General features: G+C 43.2%; 3 protein-coding genes across 3 annotated transcripts; 2 read left to right on the forward strand and 1 right to left on the reverse strand.

Moving 5' to 3' along the window:
* Positions 1 to 101: 101 nt before the first annotated feature.
* On the reverse strand, positions 102 to 10,574 carry xkrx (XK related X-linked). Its single transcript, XM_062393883.1, has 3 exons — positions 9,689 to 10,574; positions 2,611 to 2,870; positions 102 to 1,814 (listed from the first exon to the last, which is right to left on the reverse strand). Exons 1-3 carry the CDS (start codon positions 10,039 to 10,041, stop codon positions 991 to 993), a joined length of 1,437 nt encoding a protein of 478 aa, XP_062249867.1. The 5' UTR covers positions 10,042 to 10,574; the 3' UTR covers positions 102 to 990.
* Positions 10,575 to 18,550: 7,976 nt separating this feature from the next.
* On the forward strand, positions 18,551 to 22,541 carry arl13a (ADP-ribosylation factor-like 13A). Its single transcript, XM_062393979.1, has 10 exons — positions 18,551 to 18,614; positions 19,821 to 19,937; positions 20,170 to 20,240; positions 20,328 to 20,580; positions 20,926 to 21,031; positions 21,168 to 21,373; positions 21,487 to 21,595; positions 21,771 to 22,059; positions 22,147 to 22,263; positions 22,370 to 22,541. Exons 1-10 carry the CDS (start codon positions 18,595 to 18,597, stop codon positions 22,423 to 22,425), a joined length of 1,344 nt encoding a protein of 447 aa, XP_062249963.1. The 5' UTR covers positions 18,551 to 18,594; the 3' UTR covers positions 22,426 to 22,541.
* A 1,532-nt stretch (positions 22,542 to 24,073) lies between these two features.
* tmem35 (transmembrane protein 35) lies at positions 24,074 to 26,531 on the forward strand. The gene is made up of 2 exons (XM_062393093.1): positions 24,074 to 24,332; positions 25,085 to 26,531. The coding sequence occupies exons 1-2, from the start codon at positions 24,213 to 24,215 to the stop codon at positions 25,448 to 25,450; spliced, it is 486 nt and encodes a 161-aa protein (XP_062249077.1). The 5' UTR covers positions 24,074 to 24,212; the 3' UTR covers positions 25,451 to 26,531.

Below are 26,531 nucleotides of genomic sequence, written 5' to 3' on the forward strand. Positions count from 1 at the left end.
GTCACATCCCCACTCCTCTGCCCGGTAATGCAATTATCATTAATCTTACGGGAAAAGATATCAATGCAGTCGTGTTGTACTCGTACAATAAGGAAACACAATAAGGCTTTTAGACATTTCATTTTATTTTAGTTTCAAGTAACACAGGAGTAGTCAAATCACGAACGAACATGTGACAAAACGTACAAATTCAGCAAAAAAGTGAAATCGCTTCAGTAGAGAAGAAGCAGCTCATTCAGTGTCACTCTTCTTAAGGCCTCACCTAATGTAACTTTCATATTCCCTTTAGACAGAATATTTTTACAATGACCCGTCATTTTTTTTTTTTTCTCAATAAAACCTTAAAACCAGACCGGACAATGAACAACACAAGGCATTCATCGCAGCAGGTTTATGCAGTTGTCGGGCATGAGGAAGAAAAGGATTGTTGTGACCTTTCCCTGCCTTTCCGGCTTTTTGTTTGTAGTGCACATGCAGCCGTGTGCGAGGAGGAGACGGGAGGCAAAGTGGGGCTCGTGACCGTCCGTCTCTTCGGGCACTTGGATCACACTTGGCACGTTTCCCTACACACCTGGCTCGGGCCTGGACCTGACACGCTGCTGCTCTCTCAAGGCAGCCTTTGTGCATTGCTGCTTACCTCAACACATTACATTCTTTGGTAAACCGGGGCCTTCGTGGGGCCCTAAGGTGAATGTAATCATTCTTAATAAAGACATCAGGCATCGACCTCAATCCCGCACAGAGAACCATGCGTGACTGGGGGAAGTTTTTGTTTTTGCACTTAAAAGAATAAAAAAGGCAAAAGTTTGTTCTCTGACAACTCATTTACACAAAGACACAAACTCATTCTGGTTTTTGTGGGAGACTACTCGAGGTCTTGTTCGGGGGTATAGACCCCGCAGCGCCGCCGTCATGCCGTGCTATTCCCAGGATGCAGTTCTACATTAGAGAGGTTGAGTTCCGTACATGTGATTTAGCAGAAAGCCCCTCTCAGGCTGCTTCCGTCATGTCGTCAACAATCCCAGCATCCCGCTGCCCGACCAGGTGCTCCAGCGGCCCCTCCGACACCAGCACCATGGTGGCAGCGGTGGAGTAAGAGGACGGCATCCTCCCCGTCCCCGTCTCCCTGCCACTCCCCGAACGGCAGCAGACCCAGTGCAGCCCGTCGTGGATGTTGTGCTTGAAGAGGCGCCTGCAGGGGTGGCAGAACTGATAGAAGATCAGCATGAAGAGCACGGCCATGCTGTAGCAGACCAGCAGCTGGACACACAGCAGCGGGGCGCACACGTACTCGTAGAAGTCCGACTTGAAGAAGTACCAGAGCGCCACGAGGAGGAAGTTCTCGAGAAAGCGTCCGAAGTAGTACATGGCCAGCCGCTCCCAGTGCTGCTTCCTCTCGATGAGCTCTCGATGGGAGAGGTCCAGCTGCACCGCCGACCAGCAGAAGATGTTGATGCAGGCGTAGAGCAACGTGAACATGCACAGCACCACGGTGGTGCCCAGCTTAGAGAAGTTCTTCTCCACATCCTCGGTCAGCGAGCCCTTCTTGGCCCAGAACTCCCCCCAGGGCAGGAAGAAGAAGAACAGCAGGTTGGCCCCGACCACGAGGATCACCCAGTGCGTGAGCGCCGAGCTGAAGAGAACCAGGGCGGTGATCCGCACGGCGATCTCCAGGCCTCTCCACACGATCATGCACAGGTAGGCCAGGGGACGCAGCCGCACCTTGTAGTCGTCGTAGCGGATCTGGATGGCCAGCACGCTGCAGACGAGGGCCCCGTACGTGATGGAGATGAGGGTGATGATCATCAGGGCCACTGTGAACAGAGAGGGACATCACCTGTTAACCCTTCAATAGCAATAACAGAAGCACATTCAAGAATATGTTAATGAATGAAACCTCTGCTGAAGAGTGAATGCAGGGATTAGTGACCCCAAAAAAGGTCAGGTGGCTCCGGTTGGTCTAAAGTAAGAATACTCCTCATGAAGTAAAGAATATACTGCTCAAGATTAAATTCAAGACAATCAAATGTTAAACCTCGAAACAGAAAAGAAATTATGAAAAATCCAGGAGATCAGGAACGTCCATTTTCATGCATTTTAACAGAGGCTTACAAAAAGTGTGCTGAGGCTCAGGAGGTAAAGGGGGTTGTCCACTATAAAGACAGTCGGTGGTTCAATACCCAGCCCCTCCAGCCTGCATCCTGAAGAGTCCTTGCACAAATTACTGAACCCTAAATTGCCCCTGGACAGTGTATAAATGGTGGGCGGTAGAAAAAGCGTATAGTGCCACTGTGTCGGTGGGTGATTACACTGCAAAGCGCTTTGGAGCAGAAATAAAAGTGAGTCCATTTACCGGTTCTAAATACTTCCTGACTGCTTTGCACAGAGCACTATCGTGTCTCAGTTCACTATGATGCATCTGTCTCTACTTTATTATCTGATCAACAAAAAGCCACTGCAGACCCCGGCTTCCTAAGAGCTGCGGACAGAGATCCATAAAATAAATAGGGGTAACCTTATTATGAGGTAATATTAAGCTTTATGCAGTTTTGGAGGCTTTTCCACCGTAACAGTGGAGCAGTGGCACCTCAGCCCCTCAGTCGTCCTTACGTCTCGTGGGGAGGAAGTATTTCTCCTGGATGCTGGCGTACAGCTGCAGGGTCAGCTGAGGCGTGGAGCCCAGGAAGGCCTGGATGACGGCGGTGCGTTTGAAGGCGTTCCGGTGAGCGGCCAGGTTGCGCTCCGACTGGCCAATCTCCCACTCGATGGGCATCCTCTGGCCCTTCTTCAGGCTGATCTTCCTGGAGATGGTGACGTAGGGCTCCTCGTGCTTACCCGCCTTGAAGTAGACCAGGAGAGCCTCGAAACACCTGAGGGCGAGAGAGAGGAGCACCGGTTAAGCACCAACAGGGGGCAGTACAACGCCATGTTTCAGTTATCGGCAGAGAGGACTGGATGGGAGGATGTCTGGATGTTATCATCATGGGGATGATGCTGCGATTTGTGTAAAAACAAAAAGGGAAATGTTTTGAATTAACTCTACGACAAATGGGTTTGTGCGACTGTGAATGATGTGAGAGCAGTAAAGTTTACGGGAACAATTCCTGACTTTTTATTATTCGTATACTCTTGTGTTTTACTGTTTCATATTAGATGCTTTCATTTCCCTCGGGATCAATAATGTATCTCCCCCCCCCCCGTCCATCTAGAACAAAGCTAAAGATCAGGATGAACACATCAGCAGTTTGGTGTCGCAGCATGTTTTCAGTCTAAAAACCTAAAACATGATATTTCTAAATAAGTACATTTCTCATGAACACAATGTTTAAGTTGGAACCCCCCCCCCCCCACACACACACACGCACACACTGTTCTCTGTGAATCTCAGCAAAGCAAACACGAGCTGGGAAACGAGGCTCCAGCAGGGGGCAGTGAGAAGAAAGAAACCCCTGTTCCCTCAGGCCTATAGAGTAGATGAAGTGAAAAAAGCACTGGGTGTGGTTCTCCTAACATTTGAAAGGTAAATGAGGTGAACGCTCAGACGGAGGTTAAACGTGTTTTTCCTCCACAGCTGAGTAAAGAGAGTCAGTTTAAGAGGGACAAAGAAGAAAGAGACGGAATCCTAAAGAAATATAGGATCTATGGAGTTATTCCTACAGTTTGAACTTAAATTCTAAATTCACGCCCCCATTCCCAAGGAGCAACGAGGGAAACTATCTAAACTGGAAGTGCAAGCATTTCACCTGCCAACGACAACAGGGCAGCGTCCTAATCCCTTCGTAATACACGTCCTGCACATCTGCATTCAACACACACACACTCCCAGTCCTCTGAGGATTCCCACTTCTGTACAACATCTCACATCGCCGTGCTGGAATGTTTTTCCTTTTACCCAACAATCTCCAACTTTGGTCCCACATTAATCTGCTTCTCCGTGTGCTGTCCTGAACCCTATGGAGCAAGGGCTCAGACCCCCCCCCCCCCTTTGCTGCTTCAGCTGCTACTCACTGCTCTTTTTACTCCCAGTGCACAAAAACAGCACGGTGCCAAGCTTCCTCACCCTGAGACTGCAAATCTTCTTGTATTGTAAGCAGGGGCTTAATCGCTACACAAACTTATTCTCTGTCCCAGGCTGATAACAGACGGATGAGAGCAGTTTCAGTGGGCAAGGTTTATAACAGAGAGAAGGAGAAAGATCACAAAACCCTGATATGCTCACATCTTTCCCTGGATATGTGGCTGCATAACAGCCTGAGGTGGAAATACCAGGGTGCAGGCCTTGAGCATTTTTCTGAGAGGCAGACTGAATTTCACTTAGTGGAAGAAAAAAAAAAGAACAGCATGACTTGATGAATGCATTAGCTCAACAGAATCAATACGCTCGCTTCCAAGGCAGCATCCTATGGATTTATAAGAAGGGAACACGTCGTCTGCTGCTCTGCATTAGCCGTTTGAACCTGCAGCCTGTTTCCTCTTTGTGAAACAGAGACGTATGGACAAAGAGGAACTGAGACAACAGAGATGCTGAGATTCTCTGAGTCGAGGTCAGCATTCAGGAAATTCTTTTTGACAGCTCTTCAGCAAGATCATCCTGTTTTGGTCACCTGGGACTAAACCTCATCAGAGAACTCAGTGACACGGCCTCGACAGACAGTGGAGTCACGGAGTCGCAAAACAAGACACTGCGCATGTCGAGACTGGTTCGAGCTGGGCAGAGTAATTATATCGTTTCTGTCCCTGCTTGAGGAAGCGTGATGTTACACACAGAGCAGTCAAGTCAAGACAAGGTCCACCCTGTGGCACCCCTCCCCCCCCACACACACACCTTGAGTTTTCACAATGTCTGCAGGTAACATTATTACAATTGTAATCTTTAGAACCCATTTCAAGATTCGTTTGCTGACTGTTCAGGCTTGTTCCTCAACAAATGTCTGATCCTCAAATTTGTTTTAATTGTTTCCTATTATTTGTCTTCATTTTTCATTTAGTAACTTGTTAAACATGTCTACGAGCAGTTGTCTCCAAAAAGTGTGACTCAAGATTCCGCTTCTTGATGTCAGATGTGGTTTGTTTGGCTGTGAAGCCACAAGATCAGCAATTACACCACCACTCAGCCACCCAGGAAAACTCCCATCTGAGCCAAAGAGGAGCAGAGGTGACTTGTTTAAAAGAAGAAGCGGAAAAGAGGAAGAGCAGGGAATAAAATAGGAGAACAGAATGAAATGGACGGTAAACACAGTCTGGGAAACATGGAGTCTCTTCTTTCAGTTTCCATTTAAGTCCAGAGTGACATATTGACAGATATTCACATTCCTTTTTCTTCTTCCTCAAGTCGGAGTTGAACGAGTCTGAGGAGACAGCACTCTCGGTAAAAGGCCTCGAGCTTGTGTTTGACATTCAGGAGGACTGTACTTTCAGATCTGGTTGAACTAGAAACATTCATACCAATATATGCTGGAGTTCTTTAGACTTTTATAATGAACTTACTATTTATTCATCTTTTCTTTTGTCCTTCTTTGTCGTCTTTGTCTCTTATTTTTTCTCTCTCTCTGTTATGTCTTGGTTTTTTCTTGTGTTGTTGCTCTTAGTGTATTATTCTACTTCTGTTCAATCACTTACAAGTGCCGTTATTTTTGCTGATGTCAGTTCTACTGCAAGCTTACATTAAGAAAATCGTCCAGCCTCAGAGACGTTACGGATCAGTCGAACTCACGATAACATGTCATTGTCCTGGCTGATTTAAGACCCTGGCACTAGCAAAGCATTCTTCAAGTGTGCAGAGACGTGAGCAGGATCCAACACCAGCGTTCACGTCTGACACAAGCAGCTGCTTCTGGTTTTGGACGCTCACATTATTCAGCTGGACCTGAATCCTTGATATTAGAGTTTGTTCACGCTCCTTCAGCAACTGAGACTAAACTTTCTGGTTGAAATCTTTAAACGAGCTCTTGGTTATAGAAAATCTGGATTTCCACAAAGCAGCAGGTTGGAAACTGGTTAGAAGCAACTGTTAGTCTCATTGGGTTGAGTTTCACTGTTTCCTACTTGTTTGACAGCAGAAACAGAAAAACATGTAAATGAGAGCAACAGATTAAGGCCTGAAGCCAGATGATATAAGACTGAGTGCAAATATGAAGCAATGATGTAACGGCATTGACATGCTAACCTGTGCTTTGTCAACCGCTTCTTAAACAGGTTTTACCTACTTCCCACCCGCTGTCTACACGTTTCCAACTACATCCTCCGTTCTAACCTTGTTACTCTTAAATGTTGTTTTTTAAAACATCTTTAGTTTGACAAGCACTGGCCCTGTATCTCTGTATCGTCTGACCAGAGATAACTGATAACAGATTGACAATATATCTACCACTAGTGTTGTTCATCAAGTTTCCTCATATTCAAAGTCTGACATAAATACAAATACATTCCAGAAAGAGCAGAAGGCTTCATACTTGAGGATGAAATTGACCCCAGAGCGGCACACAGGTTTATCTGAATGACTTTCCACTGGGTGGAGGGAGGGGTCATGGGCGGAGAATGAACCCATTAAATGTCATGTTGATCCAGGGTGGACCCAGTTTGTTCTTTAGCTGTTACCATTGTGAGGGAAGATGGTTATTTTTTTTTCATTTTCACAGATTTTTAAAAAGGACTGATATCTATGAGTGTGTGCGAATTCAAATAAAAAACGTGGACCGACTAGGGACTGTTAGGTGGGAGGCTGCGCTCTACTGAGTTTCTAATGTGTTAATTTCTAATGTTCCAGGGCTAAATCCCCCTACTACCCTGACCTTGGTCCAGATATAGCAGGAACTGTAGATGTGTAGAGCATCTGACAGGAGAGTAAATACTCTGAACGTGCTGAAAAAAGCAGGAATTGCACAGACACAACCACACACACACGTTTCGATACTTGACACAACAATAAACTCAGATCAAAACTGCAGCTCAGCACTTAGATAGGGGACTTCCTGCCCTTTGAGAGGAATCACAAAGAGCTGTTGTGTTTCTTCTGTAGCACTCAGGAAGCTTATCTACATCTTTATTTCTACGGCTGATAGCAGCTGTTAAAATATTTTCAACTGGTATATTTTAAGATGCAATGACAAGAGTTATTCGTGTGCCTTTTAGCAACACTTTGTCCTGCACAGTATTTCTCCTGTGGCAATTAAACTGCAACTGAAGACAAGGCTGAAGCTGTTTTTTTTTTATTTTTTTTGCCCTATAAAAGAACACACCCTTCAGGTCGCTCGGTTATTGGCTCTGTGAAATCAGAGCAGCACCTCTGGGCGTACTGTTGACGAATCGAAGTTCAGAGAGAAGGTGTCAGGTCCTCGCCTACGTCTTCCTACGTGAGTCACGGTTCACCAAACCGGTCTCTCAGCTGAGATCACGTGAAGCCGGGGGTGTTCACACAAACACCCTCCTGGGACACAACGTAAACTTCTTCTTTAAACACACACCTATTGCGACTTTTCCCACACATTTGCCGATGCATCGCATTTGTGTTTCCACATTGTGGCCTTTCAGACAATATCAATGACCTCTTTTTGACCCCACTCCCCCTGACCGGCCTGTAGCAGCCAAGGCCTTCGGGTGCCATTATCCTCCGATGAGGTCATACAACTGAGTGGTGCACAAGCTATAAATATGAAGGATGTGTTTACTAGGACAGAAGGCATTTGACGGACTGATTGTGAGTCTCGACTGCGAGGAGCTCCGCTGTGATCAAGACGACGTGATTGGGGAAACTTCAAATTAAAAGCAGAATATTACTGCCTGCTCTGAGGTCGATCCATATCTCGACGCTTGTGATGTGTGGGAGGCTGTGACGTTCAGTATCCCTCCTGTTCTACACAGTCGACTAGACTTCCATCTGGACTGTGATTGAGCTCAGCTGCAGTGTTCATTCAGACCAAGAACATTTGTTCAACCAAAGATATGGTGGAAAATTACAGAAAGATAAAACGCCATCCACAGCTTGGCAGAGCCAAAGCTGATGGTGAGATGAGATCTAAGACATCAGCAATAACTCAGTAAACATAAGGCAATATAAGTATTATATACAAAGTAAATAACAAGGATTAGTGGTGATTACTACTGAAGCATCATGTTAGCACCATCTAAAGCTCTTAGCTGAGATGGTCAGTTTGTATCCCATTGAGTGTGCGACACTGTAAACTGAAAACTGGAAGCTCCATAGAGACACACTGACACAATCTGAGGAAGGGCTGTAACTGAGGATTGTTCTCATTGAACTGAATCGGTCAGTTATTCTCTCATTTTCCTACGTTGTCTCCAACACATCAGCGAATAGTTAAGTGATGCAGATTTCTGAGAATTCAAGGTGACGCCCTGAAATTCCCCATATCCAAAGATATTAATCAATGTAGTTTGCTGCCCTGCACAACGTTGGATATATTGTTTGAAAAATGACAACAGTTACCAACAAAAGTAGCTGGCTCATTGATTAATCTTCTGATTGTTGCAGCTCTACTATCCCATATATTGATGAAATGCTGCAGTATCATAATCACAATTCAGAGTTAACTGTGGCTCTTTAATCCACTCAGCCCAGACGGCCAAGTTTGTAGCCCATTAGCCGTCCTGCGCTGTGAATGGAAAATGGAAACATCAGCTCCGGTAAGTGGGACAGAAAAGCACAGATGCATCAGTGAGATACAGTGCAGGAGTAATAAACATTTATAGGGAAAATTCAAGTCAGTCAGTAGGGACTAATACTTAGTGAAGTTTGGAGATTCTTGGACTGAAAAAAGAAAAGAAAAATCCTAATGTATTGGTATAGGCTGAGATAAGATTAACTGAGTACTGAAAATCAAACCAACCTTCACTAACTGCAACATTAATGTGAGGGAAACATTAATAGGCCTAATTCCTATCTTATTGTTTGATATACTGTGAATCACTGATCTGAGACTTATATAAGACATCTGTCTGATACCAGCTCTGTTCAACTCGATTCAATAGATTTATTTGAAGCATCCTCCTAAAGGTGTTTGGTAAATACTGTATGTGGTTTTGCATGATGAGTGCTTTTGTTATTGTTATTTTAAGTATATGTTGGTGCAGATACTTGTATTGTGCGTGCACATGTTTTATCACTTCAGTAAAACTGGGAATGTAGGACTGGCAGCAGAGCTCTGGTATTCGTTAAGTAACCGTTCTTCTCACCGCCTCGATTCGAATGTATAAACTGCTGCGTGAAATGTAAACACACTGAGGAAGAACACAACAATCTGAGGAAATGACTGATCATTTAAAGGTTCAGTGTGTAGAATCTAGAGGTGAAGTTGCAGCTGAAGACCCCTCACCTCAGCCTCTCCTTCCAAACAGGATAGGGAACCTGTGGCTTCAGTTGTCATAAAAACTCAAAAAAGGTGTTTAGTTTGTCCGGTTTGAGCTACTGTAAAAAAATGACATGGCAGCCTCTGTAGGCTAGAGAGGTACAGCTACTGATGTAAATATAAAGTATATAAATGCAAAGGGCCCATTCAAGGCTAAAGAAAAACAAATATTTATACACATCAGTGAAAACATAACTCATATTATTTTATATTCAAATTCTGCAGAAATATATTCCATTTCACCTAAATCTGAACACACTGGAACTTTAACATGCAAAACCCGAGCCTGTGTTTGTGTCGCACCCACCCGACCCCCCACGCACCTGATGACCGGGCCGAGCAGCAGCAGGTGCAGGAAGAGCACCAGGGGCCGGTCCCGACCCAGGTCCCTGTGGATGAAGGTGAGGGTGAGCTGGATGAGCACGGCGGGCAGCAGCATGAACACGATGGTGAAGCTCATCCAGGCCACGTCGTGGGACTTGCGGTACACGCTGCACAGCCAGGCGGCCGAGATGAACTCGGCGCAGTAGAGGAGGGTGGCCAGCACCACGCTGAACGGAGGCCGGATCCGGCTGTGGTTGACCACCAGGATGACCCCGTTCCCCGTGATCGAGGAGCCGTCCTGCTGCTCCAGGTCCGAGATCTCCCGCTCCTGCTCCACGGACACCTCGCACATGATGTTATTATTTGTAACTCAGGTTTCTGCGCGGAGAGAAAAGTTTGGACGTCGTCGTTAACGTGTCCCGATCCCCAAAAACCCACTTTTGGCGTTTGTTCCCTGCGCTGCGTCGTTACTCCGCAGCTTCCCACCGAGTGGATCACGGCTGGTTTATCGTTGAATTCATCTCCACCGTTCGGCTGTGTCACTGCTCCTCTGCAGGCTCTCCCTCTCGCCCCCGCGGCCACTTGTTGTGTGACACCAGCCGCTGTGGCCCCGGTTAAGCCCGGAGGAATCCGCCGCACGGACCCCGGCGCCGCTGCCGCACAGGGATCCGGATCGGGAAAGTTCAGGCTCGTTCACGGAGTCAAGTCAGGACACAAATAAACCACCGTCCTGACCGTCATCGATTGGGCTGAGCTTAAGTTTGAATACGTGCGTTGTTGCGTGTTTGAAAAAAAAAGAGCGAGGACGAGCGCTGTAGCGGCTGGTGGGTGGTGGCTGTGCGGGGTTAGGGTGCCTCCGTGTCGGGAGTAAGATAACAAATCATAGCAGCTCCAGCTCGGAGAGGCACTTCCGGTGTCAACAGAAACTGCCTTGACACGGTGTGTCAACAAAGGCACCACAGGCCGCTGCCTCCAGACATCAGTGGCAGTTTCAGGCTGTGTTGTTACACTGTCTGGGAGAAACTCAAGCTACTTGTGGTTTATTTAATGATATATATATATGTATACACTGGATTATGAAAGTTTACTAGAGTTTGACAGCTGGGGTTGGATTTCAAATGAATCAAGAAAAGTTGACCATGCATATGGATCTGATAGATGTGAAATCCAACTGGTTTATGAAAGTGTATTAGATAGTTTGTTAGCTGGGGTTGGATTTCAAATTAATAAAGAAAAGCTCCACATCTATCAGATCCATATGCATGATCAACTTTTCTTGATTCATGGATGTGATTCATGGTCTATGGATAGGTAAGAACTCACCGAAAGAACCATTCAAAGGATTATCCTTCAATTCCACATAAGATGGTGAATAACTCAAAGATGCACAGAGATGTAGCAATTTATTAACTGCACCAAAGTAGATGGAAATACCTCAAAGGAACAAAGTCTTAGTAAAGGCAGGACCAGGCACACTCTCCATTTATATGTATGTTCTCTGTGGGCTGAATAAATGTATTCAGTGATTGTGTGTAACAAGACCGCAAAGAGAGACTAACAACATTTTACTTTCCAATTGCATATAAACCATTTACAGTTTTATTTACTCTCATAAGTTGACTTTGGCCCAAATGTTTTTCCTTATGCTGGGATCTCATAGGCAATCTCCAAGGACTCTTAAAACTCTAAAACACACTAACATCCATACGAACATATAAAATAGACTCATTGTTACTCCTTCAACTTCAAAATATTTTAATATAGCATTGTCTCTTGTAATGGCATATTGTGTCATTGATGGTAAATGTTAATTGAACCTTAAATAGGGCGACAGAGCTGCAATAACAGACACAAACAGGTTTTACATGTGTCAAAGAGAGCAAAGGTATTGTAGTAAGGACAAGGTTAAAGTGACTTTAATATTAAAACATATTTGAAGTTCTCAAGGCACGAACACTAATTTGCTAATGATACATGAATAACAGCTTCTCGTGATCACGATCTCTTGATGTTTTTTTTAGTTGTAATATAGCCAACACATATCCAACACTAATATCACTTCATTTTTAAATGCAGTTCAAAAAACACAATGACAAAGCAATATGAGGAACAATAACAAGTTAGTAAACGTTTTCAAACTATAGTCCAAATCTCCCTGAATAAGTCCCAAATCTCGGCAGCTGCCTTCACATACCAGTGGCAGTTTTTTTCTATTGCCACCGGAAGTGCCTTTACGAGCAGCCGCTGCCACGATGCGAGCTCGCTGCCTCTCCGGGTCGGTCCTGCAGCCGCTGCCTGGGCGTCTCGTTTCCACTAAACCGTTTTCAACTTCAAAAGGCTACGTATACTCAAACATAAACAAGCAGCGATACCGGAAATGATGGGCGCCGGTTTCAGAGGTAAAAGAGAGCAGAGATACAAATGAGGGTTAATTCATCCTTAAAATAATATAATCTGATAAAACCTTCTTATTTATGATGGTTTACATCTTTGTATATCACCAAATCCATGGTAAGACAAGATGCACTTTATTTAGAGTTTGCTGTTAAGACTTTATTAGTCACACTATTGGGAATTGTACCAAGTTAAATGGAATAGTGAGCTAAACACTGAGGAAATGAAAATGAAAATGAAAAATACAGTATAAACACAAGGAGCTGTATGAGATCCAGAAACATGTTTCAGTATGAGATTTAACTTCTCTGGACTCAGAGGTTTAAGCCAAATACAGACTGATATCCAACATCCCCTTGCTGCCGATCAGCTAAGCATTGCACATCCATAATATGGAAATTGTGCAGATGGAACACTAGTATTGCACAGTTAAATCAGTTGAAACACCAAGTGAGTTATAAATCAAATGCATGTTAGATTAGATAGAACTTTATTGATCCACACATCAGGGAAATCTACTTGTTTACAGCATCAGGCAGGTCAGAATGAGGAGTACCTGCTGTGTACTCAACACATAGCAATGCAGCTATACTCAACACTAAACCACCAACGCTCACCACTATACCACCGACTCTCACCACTATACCACCAAAGCTGGTTGACAGAGCATCAGGAAGGAAGGAAGGAGCTCAGTCTCCTCAGCAGATACAGTGTTCTCTGGCTCTTTTTGTAAATTACAGTGGGATCATCATCAAACAGGTGCTTTTCAAGATAATCCGCTGATCTCAAACTTCAAATGAAGGGTTAGCTAAATAGTTTTGGCCCAGATTTGGCCCACATCCCACGTGTCACACATCCTGACCCCATAGCCTGTGGAATGACAGCAGTTGGGTGGTCCGCTCCTGTTCACCAGACCTGGGCATGAGCCATAGTAATACCACATGTCAAGGTGCCAAAGATAGCCTGAATTATATATATATATATATATATATATATATATATATATATATATTCACCATTTACCACTTTAGGTTAAAAAACATTGGACCTACTCTAGAACGCATTTTTGCCAAAAAAGCCAGAATTTGTTTTGGGATGTTTGGGCTACATTTGCTATTTTACAAGTTTAGGCCCACATCCATTTTGTTCGGATCACAACAAGGCCAGAGGTGCCGCATCATTGCCTGAAGTGGCCCACATCCGTATGCTGTCTGGGGAGTCTGTAATGATGTGTCTCATTAACCTAGTGCACACAATGTTACACACTCATCTATGGGCACACTCACAATGATAAATCATGGTAAACACATTTATCTACAGAGATGTTGGTTTTCTCACCAGTTCAGTTGTCAAACAGCTTTGAAGTTGTGACTCCAGCTGCAGGAAACATCACAAGTAAACGGAAAACACCTCAATCAATATTTGTTGTCACCACCCTTCGGCTTAAGAGCAGCACCACTCCTTGGTAAAGTTTTTAAAGGATTCTCTGCAGGTGGTTTGTTCAACACATGTTGGATAACTTAGCTCAGTTGTTCAGTCTCTTCATGTGATCCCAGGCTGACTCCATGAGGCCTCACCATCATTAGAGCTCCTTGTTCATTATGAGTCCTGCTGTATGTTTGGGGTTATGGTTGTTGTGCTGCAGTGTGGTGATCCATTCTCCATGCCCTTAAAAACTCCCACTTCAAGACCCTGGAATTTTGTAATTCATTGTTTTTAATCTAAACATTTGAAGTTCCCTAAAACGTTGTCACACTAATGCACAAGTGTACTGAGATGAAATATACACGTGAAAATAAAGATGTATATATCGGACGATGACGTTTAACCTAGTACATTAACCGAAGTACTAATCTTGATTAAAAAAGTACTGTACATGCTATTTCCATGGAGATATTGAGTCTCACAGTCTATATTTATTTGTAGTTATTAGTAAATACTAGTCAGATTCACACATGATAGAAAATAACATAATAACCAACTGAACAAAATTAGATTGAAAAATCAATTCTGATGTATCATGTGGCATATTAAATAAATAAACCTTTGCACCTACCATACAAAAATAAAGTGATGTACCTATTAATGCAGCAATAATTATCATCCAATATATTTTATTCACTTTGGTCATTGAGTATGTTCACATTTGGTACTTTAGGTACTTTTTGCCGCTAATACATTTGTACTTCTACTCAAGTAAAATCATGAATGCAGTACTTTTGCTTTGCATTTGAATGTATGAGCTACAATATCACGTTAAAACAAATTAATTGTAATGAGAGGAGAATCTGGGTTACAGAGTTGAGAATATTCCAAAGTGCAGAAATAGTATTGGACATACCTACAGCAAGAATAGAAACAACATATTAAGACTGTGTGGACCAGTTTATTTTTACTTTCAGCAGCTCAAGATGTGGCAGCTTGTACACACCACTGCGGCTTCGAGGACAACAACAACTATAACTACTGCTACTTTTAGAGGTCAGAGTTTTAAAATCTCATGTGCTCCTGAGTCCAATTCAAATTATCAGCAAAAAGAAGATAGAAAATTGAATAAATAATCTATTGTGAATTGATTAGAGCACTTGGAAAACTGTGTTTTCTCACAGCATATTCTCCGATTCCTCAACATCAGTAATTCAGTGTAGTGTTATCACATACAGTGTTCGTCCTGTCCGAATGGAAACACTGTAGTGGGCCAGCGAAAGGATATCAGTTGCACTGCACATCCATTTTTAGTTTCCAGAAGCAGAGTGGACTTGGTCTTGTTAAAGTGACCTGCAGGCCTGTGAGAGAAGCAGCTTCATGAACAGGTGCAGGACACAAACCACACACACACACACTCACTCACTCACAAACAAACCCACTGAATCAGCCCTTCAAATTCACTCAATCATCTCATTCACTTTTTTACACCATCAGTTCCTCCTTATGAGATGATCCGTCACGGCTACATGATCCGGGAGAACAGAACTAGTTTGTTCAGCTCCTAATGCAAACACAGATCGTCTGTTTGTAAAGTGCATGAGAAGGAAACGTTCTGCGGTGGCATACGCAACGTTTCCATTTCAAAACACTGTGTTGCGTGGATCAATATCAACATGACCTTTCACCATCAACCATTGCCTGTGCTATTTTTTTAACTGGAGAAGAAGAATTGATTTCTGAAGAGCTCACGGGGCGACAACAAAACTGCATAAATAACTTTTTCCTGTTCATCTCACTGCGGATGGTTGCATAGCGTCGCCACAGCTCGCCACAAACCTCCCGGCCCCCTCCTGTCTAATCACATCTCATCTGAGTCAGTCACAGGAGCGAGACGTTGTGAAGGGGGTAGATGAATCCCTACGAAGGCTTGTCATTACTAATGCATGTGGCATGGGTCGCTGACTTCAGTCTGCAGAGGCTGAATGCTCTGAGGAGATATGTGGAGATCCGGGAGGAAAGGGAAGACGATAACCTCATTACAAAGCACCAGGCACGTCCTGTACTCTCCGGAACCGAGCCAGTGAAAGGAGCTGGATGTCAACAAGGCTGAAATAAACAATTTGTCCTTGATTTGATTGGTTTTTAAAGGAGTGGTTCCAAGTTTTTGGGGCGTATGTTTTTGCATCCGTGCCAAGAATGAGATAATATGCCACTCTCATGTCTGTAGGACAAATATGGAGCTGCAGCTGGTTAGCGTAGCTTAGCATAAAGACTTGAGGAACAAGAAGGTGCACGATCACAGACTGTATATAAAGATGGACGACTTCCCCAAAAGTGAAGCCAAAGTGTCTCAATCACCACCTGGTGGCTGGCTGCAGTATAGGTCGTAAATCCGTCCGTCTCAATGTTAGTGGATGGGGCATGCACCAAACTGAAAGGTTTAGGTACAGCTCTCAAAGATGATTTCTGTAATTTACGATAGTTCTTATCAATGTGATAATGTAAATTTAGTTTGAATTAGTTATTTTACGCTATAGAAACAGAAGATATAACATCTGAATCAATTAGCTTTAAAGGGTTTGCCACTGTTTCAGCTTAAACTCACATGAGTGTGGTTTTCATCCTCTCATGTATAAAGCTGCAACTGCTCATTATCCATTAACTACACAGTAGACCAAAAATTAGATTAAAACAGAAATATCCAACAGAGATATGCAGGAAATCGACATATAAAAGAGGCTAAAACAATTAATTTGCAGAGAGTCACTCATACGGGACAAGCTTGACAAGTGACGACCAAAATAGTTGGTAATTCCTGTATAGATCATTACAAACAGAGGCAGATCCAACTCGAGGGAAGACAGTGAAAATGTGTACGTTTCTTTCTGGTCAAGAAGCTGTTCAGGAGTCGGAATGTAACTAAGATTGCACAGTCAGCAGTCGGGGGTCTCTGAAACACATTCGTAATGTGGAGAACATGAGCAGATGGTGGTGTGGTTCTCAGCTGCTGCTGTTTTTCTCTGTGTGTGTGGGTGTGTGTGTCTGTGTCCTCGCAAAACCTTAAACTTATAGACTAGTTTGAGTCTATAACCTACGGAGTGAGGACATTTTGGGAAAGTGAGGCCCTTTTGCTCGGTCCTCACTTTGTGACCTCCCTTTAATTGACTGTTTGGGGGTTAACACTTAGTTTTTAGGGTTAGAAGTAGGTTCAGGTTAGGTTAAGGGTTAGAGTCAGGCATTTAGTTTGGATGGTTAGGGTTAGGGTAAGGGGCTAGGGAAAGCATTATACCGATGTCCTCACTAAGACAGCTGTACAAACGTGTGTGTGTGTGTGTGTGTGTGTGTGTGTCAGCTGCCAATGGGCGGTGGTCAGACTCTGGGATGAGTCGACTCAGCAGAGAAGGGCCGAGCCTCATTGGACGTTGGTTTAATGACATAACAAGATAACGTGTGCTCACCAACCGCTGCCCCTGCTCTCTGAACACTGTCACCAATCAGGTTTATCAGTATATAAATTATTTTCAGCTGCAGAAACTCGAAGAACTGTCTCTTTGAGCCCTATTTCCAAACATGGACATGAAGAAAATAAATCTTAAATCTTAAAAGCAAAACCAACAAGCATATCTTTAAAAAGTGTGTATGTGTGCGTATATTGTAATAATATATAAAACTATAACTTATATGTAATAGTATAATGGGTAAAAAAAGAGGGGGGGGGGGGGGTCATACGAGCTTGTCTCGTCACCGACATTATTTAATCCACAGAGACCATTTGATGCACACTGAGAATACATCCTGTGACTGCAGAGCCATCTAGTGGCTGATCCTGTATGTCAACGTGTGTTGAAATGAATTAATTGAATTAACGTTACATTATACAGCAGGTTGATCCTTCGTAAGATATTACTACAGCATCCTTGTTCTGCAGCTCCTTGAGCAGTGTTTTTTTTTTTCTGTTTTCCATCTCATCACTTCATGTAGATATTCATTAAGGTACTAATCCCTGGTTCCACATGTCAGGTTTCAGCTCGTAGTTTTTTGTTTGTTTTCTCTTTATTGATTGTGTTTTTTAAGTGAAGACAGTCAGGTCATCTCTTACTTATATCTTTTATGTAGAGGACTCTGAAATGTCTCTGTGTATTAGTTCTAAATACGGAAACACGCCAGGCTGAATCAAAAGTTTCTTTAAATCAAGATTATAAAACTTATTGGTATCCCACCGACACCGCATTCCCTGATTTTATCTAAATCTAGTTTTTATTATTGTATTGTCAGGTCATTTCTGTCATATGTTTAGTATTTTCAGTATTAGGGCCCGAGCACTGAAAGGCGCTGACAGACAGTGAGTTTTTTTGTTTATTAATTAATTTTTTTTAGTTTTATTTACCTGCTGCTCAGAAGTGGACATCGCATCTCCTGCGCACCTCATTCATTACATTTTATTTTATTTCATTTCATTTATGTTTTTATTCGTTTTTATGTTTATTTGTATTTGTTCACTTGTGTTTGTTTTGTTATATTTGGAGCATTTTTTTATGTTGTTTTGGGACATTATTAATATTATTATTATAATAAATGTACCATATAAGCATGGCTGGTCATGTTCTTATCCATATACTCATCCATACTGAGCAATATGGATATTGTTATTTGTGAATGTACCTGGTAGGGCGAGTGTAAGCTTTAGTTCTAATCAGTCTCATCTACATCGTTGTGTGACAGCCCCTTGCCATCACCGTGGTTATGATGTCACTTTCTCCCTGGTGACTAATGTTCAATGCCCAAATCCGTCCGAACTGCTCCCCTGTCCAGCCCTTGGCGTGGAAACAGAGATTCCCTCACGTCACACATCACACCACACCACACATTCAGTTCTGCTGGCTGGATAAATGTGCACCTTTGTTTGGACTATTTAAAGAAGACCACCCAATCATCCAATAGGATCACTGAGTAACACAGAGGCTTCAGGTATTGGCTGAAACACCAATACAACATGGGGTGACCTAAGGCTTAGTGTGAGCCTGATTATTTCTGTGGCTACTGGGCACAAGATGTTGTTAGAGTTGAGCATCCAAACAAATGCATGGATATAGACTTACTTCTGTGAGTATACTTTCAACTTCTCATGGCTTTTTAGAGTTTGAACCTTTCACACATCAGTTTTCTCACGAACAAGTCATTTAGTGATCAGAGAATTTCAATTCTAAGTGTTAATTGACGGATTCACTGCATTTTACTGCTCATGGACGGTTGTTTGTGAGTATTTATGACCAGCGTACCTGTTGTGCATAGCATTATATAGAATTTATTTAGTTATAAGAGATATATAAATATAAAAATAGCATTGTTTATATTAGAGGTGAGCACAACGTAAATTCATTTGTAGATTAACAGTTTAAATTAATATGGTTGTTTTTACCGCTTTTTAGATTTTCCATTTGTTTATTTTCTTTCGGAGATCATACATCAATTTACTTTGTATAATATAAATTGATTAACTATGGACCAAAACAAAAACAAATATTTAAAGAAAAACAAAGCATGATTTCTATATTTCATATAACACACAACATCCATCATTAAATCTTCATTAATTTAGCAAACACATGGATCTTTTAATTCAGACCTTCTGAGCACACACAATGTATACATTCAGTCCTGTAACCAATTCATATTGTTCTTTAAACATTAATGTGTATTTAATAATGAATATCAATCCATATCGACACTGTTATTCTTACTTGCTCTGAATGTCCAAACGCTGCGATTTCAGGTGTCTGTAAATATTATGAAACGATGTTGCTTACACTGTAGTGGACAAGGTGGTGACCTAATGTGGGTCAGCTTGTTAACAACTCTTTAAGAAGTAGTCACTCTGAACTGGCTTTAGCAGATTACTGAGCCTGAACAGATGCACAAAGGTCTGAATGATCTGCTGGTCTTTTTTAGTGCATGACGACAGACACCTGCTGCGTGTGTGTTACCTTGACTTGGAGGAAAGCTCACACACTATCAGACTGGATAATACAGGCTGATGACAAAACGGATTTTTTAAAGAATTGAGCTTAAAGTTCAAGTTCTGATTATTTTTGATTTAAGATCCTGTAGAAAATAAGCTTTTAATTTAAAGATAGCTGAAGAAAGCAAGAGCTAATTTTAGAATGTCCTGGGGTAGAGAGACGTTTACCATCTGTAACAGTCTCCAAAGCTCAAAGGAGACACACACAAAGCATCTTTGGGCGGGCCCCCGCTCTGCGTGAGTGTGTGTATCTGTGAGTGAGCCATACTCAGGTTAACGTCTCTTTGCAGGTACCAGTTCCAGAAAAGATGGTGGCCTCTGTGCTCACCTTCCTCATCTCGAGTAAACATGTTCAACCTGATGAGCAACTGCTGCAACTGGGTGTCCAAGATACAGGAGCCAATCAGGTACAAACAACCAAAAAAGAAGACTGAATGAGTAGAAAAAAGTGAAGTGATACATGTGCTACAATAGACACAACTTCTGTTTAATAAAGTTGTGTTTACAGCCACAATGACACCTCCTGAATTCACATATTGCCAGATATTACTCCCACTATTTATATTTGTATGATTTTATTCCAAATGAGTTCCACTGAGACTTGAACTCAAAGTCTGTTCTCTGTGTTTTTCTCTGCAGGAAAGTGACTATTGCTGTGGTCGGTCTTGACAGAGCAGGAAAAACCTCCTCCATCAGGGGGATGTTTAAATGTAATCCAACACTCACTGATTCATAGTACTGTGCAATGTCAAATATGACAAATATTCAACCTGTACATTACCGTGTGTGTCCTACAGTGAACCATGTCGTGGACGTAGGACCCACCATTGGCTTCGTGCGAAACGAGCTGCGAGTGGATAACTACCTGGTCTCCCTGCTGGATGTGGGAGGATCAGCGGAGTCGAGAGGGGGCTGGAGGGAGCTGTACCCCGAGGCCCACGGGATCATCTTCGTGGTGGACTCCAGTGACAGGCAGAGGATAAAGGAGGTCAAGGAGGTTCTGGCTGACCTGCTGAAACAACCCCGGGTGGCAGGGAAACCGATATTAGTGTAAATACACTCAACATACCTGAATATGAAAAGTCCAGTGTGTAAGATTTAGGTGAAAGGGATCTATTGGCAGAAATTGAATATAAAATAATCCAAGTGATGTTTTCACTAGTGTTTGATCACCTAAATTGTACGAATTATTGTCTTCTTTACTTTCTTGTCTTCTTTGGGCCCTTTATATACTTTATCTTATTTGTCTGGAGTGGGTCCTTTCCACGCAGGCCACCATGTTGTTTTTTTAAAGATCATCACGCACAGGTGCAAACAGTGCTCTCTGGTGGCTGAGGAGAAAAATACAGTGAAAACGAAGACACTCAGGCCTGACGTGAAACGTTGATGTTTCAGGTTGGCAAACAAACAGGACAAGATGAACGCTTTGCTGGGAAGTGAGCTGATTGAGATTCTGTCTCTTGAGAAGCTGGTGAACCAGAGCCGCTCTCTGTGCCATATTGTGAGTACTGCTCTAAAATTCACCATTGCAGGTCACACTAGAGTACATGTGACCTCCTGTTAGAGAATTGCAGAGATACATGTTGACACACACTTTAAACATCAAGACAAACTGACCTCTACCCTCTCCCCCTCAGGAGCCTTGTTCAGCCTTAATTGACATGCGACGTTGGTCGGAAAGAAAGACTCTGCGAGGCCTCCGCTGGCTGCTGCGCGCCGTTTGTATGGATTATCCTGAGCTGTGCACCCGAGTAGCCCAGGACAGCAAGAGGCCTCTGGAGACAAAAGAGAGGGAGAAGAACGGGAAAACTGAGAAGGTCCGCAGGAAAAACAAAGGGGAACGGTGAGAAAAACCTTTGTGTTCAGAGGATTAACGACACCACCACTGCTTAGTTCATGAAGAAAAACATTGGAGCTACACTCTGACCTTTTATATGCAATATCCTCTCGCCTCAGGATGCGATCCAGCAAGTCCGATCTTCGTCAGGTTCATCGGCCCAAAGTCAAGGAGGGGAAGAGCAAGGGTGAAGGAAAACTGCAGCCCATTCGAAACATGCTGCAGAAGGTCAGAGAAACATCATTTTCTCCACTGTTAACATGATATGATGTCTGTCTGTCTTGTGTGTCCTTCATTACCTTATATCTCTACATTGTCATAATTGTGAAATCTTCCATTATTATAAAATAAAAGTCGCAAACAATAAATACTTGTTGACTTAAGCTCTTGTGTATTTTCCCAGGAGTCCACATTGAAAAAGACGCTGAAGACAAAGAAGAAGAAGACGGTTAAGGTCAAGAAGGGTGAAAAGGGCCAAGAGGAGGTGATTGATGCCAAGGAGGAGGAGGAGGAAGAGGAGGCTGAGGTTAATGAAGGGGAGCAAGAGAACTCCAGTCACAGAGAGAAAGCCAGCAGTGCCCTGATCACGCCCAAAAAAATCAAAAAAATCAAACGCAAAGCAAAAGTAAAAGTAAAAGAAGAACCTCTGGACCTGCAAGAATCTCTGGACAATGAAGAGAAGCCGCTGAAAGGTTGGAATCACATGCTAATGGCCTATATTTATTTTGTAACAAGCTGTTGAGAATAGAAATCTGATGTTTCTTCTATGTTGTGTTTAGCTAAAGGGGAGAGGAAGAAGAAGAAGAAAGCTGTGAAAGTGAAAAGAAAGAACAAGATCAACACAGAGGAGATGTCTGAAGCCTACTCTCAACCCGTGGACCTCTCTGCGACCTTTGGTGAGCCTCATCAACTTCTTCCTTCTGCCAATCTCGAACGATAACAAGTTGGACTCGAAACATGACAAAGTATGCTTAAAAAGACGATGACCATGTCTCCTGATAGATCTTTACCGGAAAGCGATACTGGCTCTGAAGGAACGTCAGGGCCAGGAACAGTGAGTCCTGGGTGTGTTCTTCCACCTGCAGGATGAGGACGTAGTGCACTGTGGCAGTTTCCAGCCGCTCCACATCACTTCACGGACTGCTACACCCTTCCCACCAGTGGAAAGACAGTCTGAGATTAACATCCATCTTGAGGGATCCCACAACCAGTGGACAGATGCATCAAGGACCCGTTTGAGGTGTGATCACTCGGACCCCATTCTGAGGGGGTCTAGGACACATGTAGCCAAATTGTCTGAGCTGAAATGCATTCTGGGCCATATATTAAGTGATCAGCGCTGACGTTCTCTCTCCCACTAAAGTTTCATACTGAACCAAAAGTATTTTTACATTTCCATTGAACTGTCATGTCTTTACCACTTCAGACCTGATCCCTGAACCTTTGAGAAGCTTAAATTCCAGTGTGTTGTGAAGGGGCAGGTCTGTATAAACATGTTATCATAGAAAAATAACATTACAATAGAAAATATTTGTGAGTGCTTGGCCAAATTGTGAAATGAGATTTGATTCTACTTAATTTAAAGGGAAAAATTATTTTTCAACCGAATCCTTTTTTATGATGATTTTAAAAATGATAGCAAAGTGACCAACACCTCTTTGAAATTGTATAATAAACATTTTATCAGTACGTGTGCAGTGTATTTTGTGTTTACATTAGAGCAGCCGCAAAAAGTGTTGTCACAGCAGCAAACATTACAACAGTGTATATCCTGCAAGCTATTTAAACATATGATATACACACCAAATGAAGAACATTAACTTGATTTATAAGAAGGATTCTGTTTCAGTCTTCCTTCCTCAGATCCAAGTCAACCTGTCTCTCATCCATAATCCAAAAATATTTCCTATATCTGAAAACTAAAAAACTATATTCACTGGGTATTTACTGCTGCAGCTTCTGGAATGAACAGAGGTATTTTTTAGCTTCATCAATACCATCCAAGCCAAAGCAATGACAAATATTGTTAAATTAAATAAAGATGGAGGGTTAAACGAGGGTATATGAAGTCAAATTGAAAACAATGTGGCTCAAGTGATAACTGGTGATTTTCTGACCTTATTTTAGAAAACAGTATAAAGTGTAGTTATCCTACAGATCAACGTAAAGGTTTGGTTGGTAATGTGTGGAGTATCATTTTGAACTGTGACACAGGGAAACCATTGAGGTGTTGTGTAAAATTAGATTAGATAAGGATGAAGGAGCAGAGGATGTTGGAGCAGAGGATGATGGAACAGAGGATGATGGAGGAGAGGATGATGGAGCAAAGGATGAAAGAGAATGATGGAGCAGAGGATGATGGAACATGGGATGATGGAGCAGAGGATGATGGAGGAGAGGATGATGGAACATGGGATGATGGAGCAGAGGGTGATGGAGGAGAAGATGATGGAGCAGAGGATGATGGAGCAGAGGATGATGGAGTAGAGGATGTTGGAGCAGAGTATGAAGGTGCAGATGATGTTGAAGCAGAGGATGAAGGAGAAGAAGATGAGGAGAATGATGGAGCAGAGGATGAATGATCAGAAGATGATGTAGCAGAAGCTACACCCCTCCTCCTCCTCTTCCTCCTCCTCCTCCTCCTCCCCCTCCTCCTCCTCCTCTTGCTGGATACGCGCAGGGCGACATCCAGCGCGGCGCCATTTCTGCAGTTCATCCTCCGGAAGCTCCTCCCCCTGGCGGCGGTGTTAGTGGTGCACCTCTAGCGGGAGAACCGACCGACAGACGCTCATCCAGTCCGGTGAGGGAAAGCGCCCTGAGCTGCTGCAAGCCCCGGTCCAGAAACATGGCTTCGCCGAGGACAGTCACCATCGTGGCCCTTTCCATCGCCCTGGGCCTGTTCTTCGTGTTCATGGGAACCATCAAACTCACACCGAGGCTCAGCAAAGACGCCTACAGTGAAATGGTGAGTACGCGGCCGCGGCGAGAGGCCATTGTTCTCGGGGGAGGATGGAGGCTCTCAGGCTCGGGTAACGCGGGGAGACGTTGACCTTAATATGAGGAGAGACGGTAACGTGAGCGCGTGTGTGTGAAGGCTTTGTCTCCCCTGAACGTGAAAGAATCAGACCTGAGGTCGGTTAGCTCACAGGTTAGGCCTCTGTGTTACAGGATACACCTTTTTTAAATGTGTCTGGATCAACACACGAATCAGCATCGATGCATACATTTCCCACAGCAGCTGGTCAATGCAAAAACACTAAGAATTTACCAGGGTTCATTCATTCCCATATTCAAGCTAAATACCAGAATAACACATTCCGTTATTTAGCTTCAATTTCCCAATATGTGTTCCGGGTATAAATAACAGATTTCAGAGTTTCTTTAATGTCTGTCAAATGTGTATAAGTTGTTAAACTACTCGTTTAAAGGTGGAAAGCAAGTTAAGGATTTTAATGGCGGCATATTTGAGCAATTTCTTTTATGCACCTGATGGGTCCTGAGTGGGGGATGCTAGCTGTCCTGCTACAGCCCAACGAACATGCTAACAGGCCAGCTTCCTGTTCATTCAAATAGGTTCAATATTAACTGTGGCAACTGATAAAGTTAATGGATTTGTTTTAAGAATGGAGTACTAACAATTCCTCGTGGGTGTTTGCATAACCTTATATAAAAGTTGGAGGTATCTCAAGCAGATCTCTGAATTCTTCTCCCCTGCAGAAAAGGGCCTACAAGAGTTACGCCAAGGCACTGCCGGGCCTGAAGAAGATCGGGATCAGCTCAGTCCTGCTCCGCAAGATCATCGGCTCTCTGGAGGTGGGCTGCGGTGTGGTGCTCACCCTGGTGCCGGGCCGGCCGAAGGACGTGGCCAACTTTTTGCTGCTGCTGGTCATGCTGGCCGTCCTGTTCTTCCACCAGCTAGTGGGAGACCCCCTGAAGCGGTACGCCCACGCTCTGGTCTTTGGCATCCTGCTCACCTGCCGGCTGCTCATCGCCCGCCAGACCGACGACCGGCCGGAGAGAGAGGACAGCAGAGAGGAACAGCAGGTGAACGACCAGGAAAAGAACAAGGTCAAGCAGTCCTAAGATCACTCTGCCACTCTGGTCCAAGCCACAGCAAAGGGAAACTGAAGCGCCTTTATGGATTGTAGTCATTTGAATTTTGAAGGAAACAGTCACTCCCAGTAATAAAAGCCCTCACACATCCCCCCGTCTCATCCAGCTGGCTGACTGAATACCCTCACCCACTCCTCTGCACCATTAATGTGAAACCAAGAACCCCTGATCCATACGTCCTCTACATAAACATGGACAATCTTACCTTTGGAAACTCTGAAGAGCTCAGCTCGCTGTAACAATAGTCTATCCCATGTTCCCTATTTATTTCAGTCCTACACTGTGTTAAAGTTACTAGTATTTTTTTCTTTCTTTTTTTTGAATGAAGTGTAAGTTTCTTTAATGTGACAAGTTGATTTGAGAATGCTGTTTTTCATGAAAGAATCTTTGTAGCTTGTTTTTTCTAATTTGTTTTTATACTGTATGTAGGAGAGACTGGTAATTTATGAATTTTAATATTTCAAGCATGTTTCATCTGGTCAAGACAACAGAACATAAAGCAAACCGAGCACTGCTGAAAGGGTTTTGTACTAACCAACCATACATTAGGAAGTATTACTAAGCCGCATCTGACTTTGATGCAATGTGAACAGAAGGCTATTTTAAAATGAAAAAAATATATACATCTTCATTCATTGTTCCTCTCTACAGGTTTTTGCAGATGTACAAATGAAAGCCATTCTCCTAAGGTCAAATACGCTGAATTCCCCTTTTCTCCTTTTAGTTCAGTGAACACAGTGAAGTTGTTAAGCCGGGGAAGGACAGCAGCTTCTGCCTCAGGTGTCTGCTGCCTACTCGTACAGCTGAACATCCAGCCCAGTCTTTTTGTCCGTTAAAATTGAGCTTGAATTTTGGTTTTTTTAATTCACAGTTTTAGGATTATTCTCTGTCTCGAAACGGCTCTGCTCAACCCTTTGGTTTTAACGTTTTCCTCTGTAAAGATTTTAATATCCTCAGGTTTGGGGATGAAATGTCATCTAAATATTCTGTCAGATTTGAGATTCAAAATATTTCTGTAAATGATATACTTCAAATAAAGAATTGGAAGTAT

Source organism: Platichthys flesus, chromosome 8, assembly GCF_949316205.1.
Source record: "Platichthys flesus chromosome 8, fPlaFle2.1, whole genome shotgun sequence".
In the NCBI taxonomy this organism is placed as follows: Eukaryota; Metazoa; Chordata; class Actinopteri; order Pleuronectiformes; family Pleuronectidae; genus Platichthys; species Platichthys flesus.

What these genes read in the sequence shown, in the direction of transcription:
- xkrx (XM_062393883.1), bottom strand. Translation starts at nt 10,041, where the DNA reads ATGTGCGAGGTGTCCGTGGAGCAGGAGCGGGAGATCTCGGACCTGGAG. An exon ending in CTGCTCGGCCCGGTCATCAG is followed by an intron (nt 2,871 to 9,688) that starts GTGCGTGGGGGG and finishes TCTCGCCCTCAG; the next exon opens with GTGTTTCGAGGCTCTCCTGG. An exon ending in ATACTTCCTCCCCACGAGAC is followed by an intron (nt 1,815 to 2,610) that starts GTAAGGACGACT and finishes CTCTGTTCACAG; the next exon opens with TGGCCCTGATGATCATCACC.
- arl13a (XM_062393979.1), top strand. Translation starts at nt 18,595, where the DNA reads ATGGATATAGACTTACTTCT. An exon ending in CATCAGGGGGATGTTTAAAT is followed by an intron (nt 20,241 to 20,327) that starts GTAATCCAACAC and finishes TGTGTCCTACAG; the next exon opens with TGAACCATGTCGTGGACGTA. An exon ending in GGACCTCTCTGCGACCTTTG is followed by an intron (nt 22,264 to 22,369) that starts GTGAGCCTCATC and finishes GTCTCCTGATAG; the next exon opens with ATCTTTACCGGAAAGCGATA.
- tmem35 (XM_062393093.1), top strand. Translation starts at nt 24,213, where the DNA reads ATGGCTTCGCCGAGGACAGTCACCATCGTGGCCCTTTCCATCGCCCTG. An exon ending in AAGACGCCTACAGTGAAATG is followed by an intron (nt 24,333 to 25,084) that starts GTGAGTACGCGG and finishes TCTCCCCTGCAG; the next exon opens with AAAAGGGCCTACAAGAGTTA.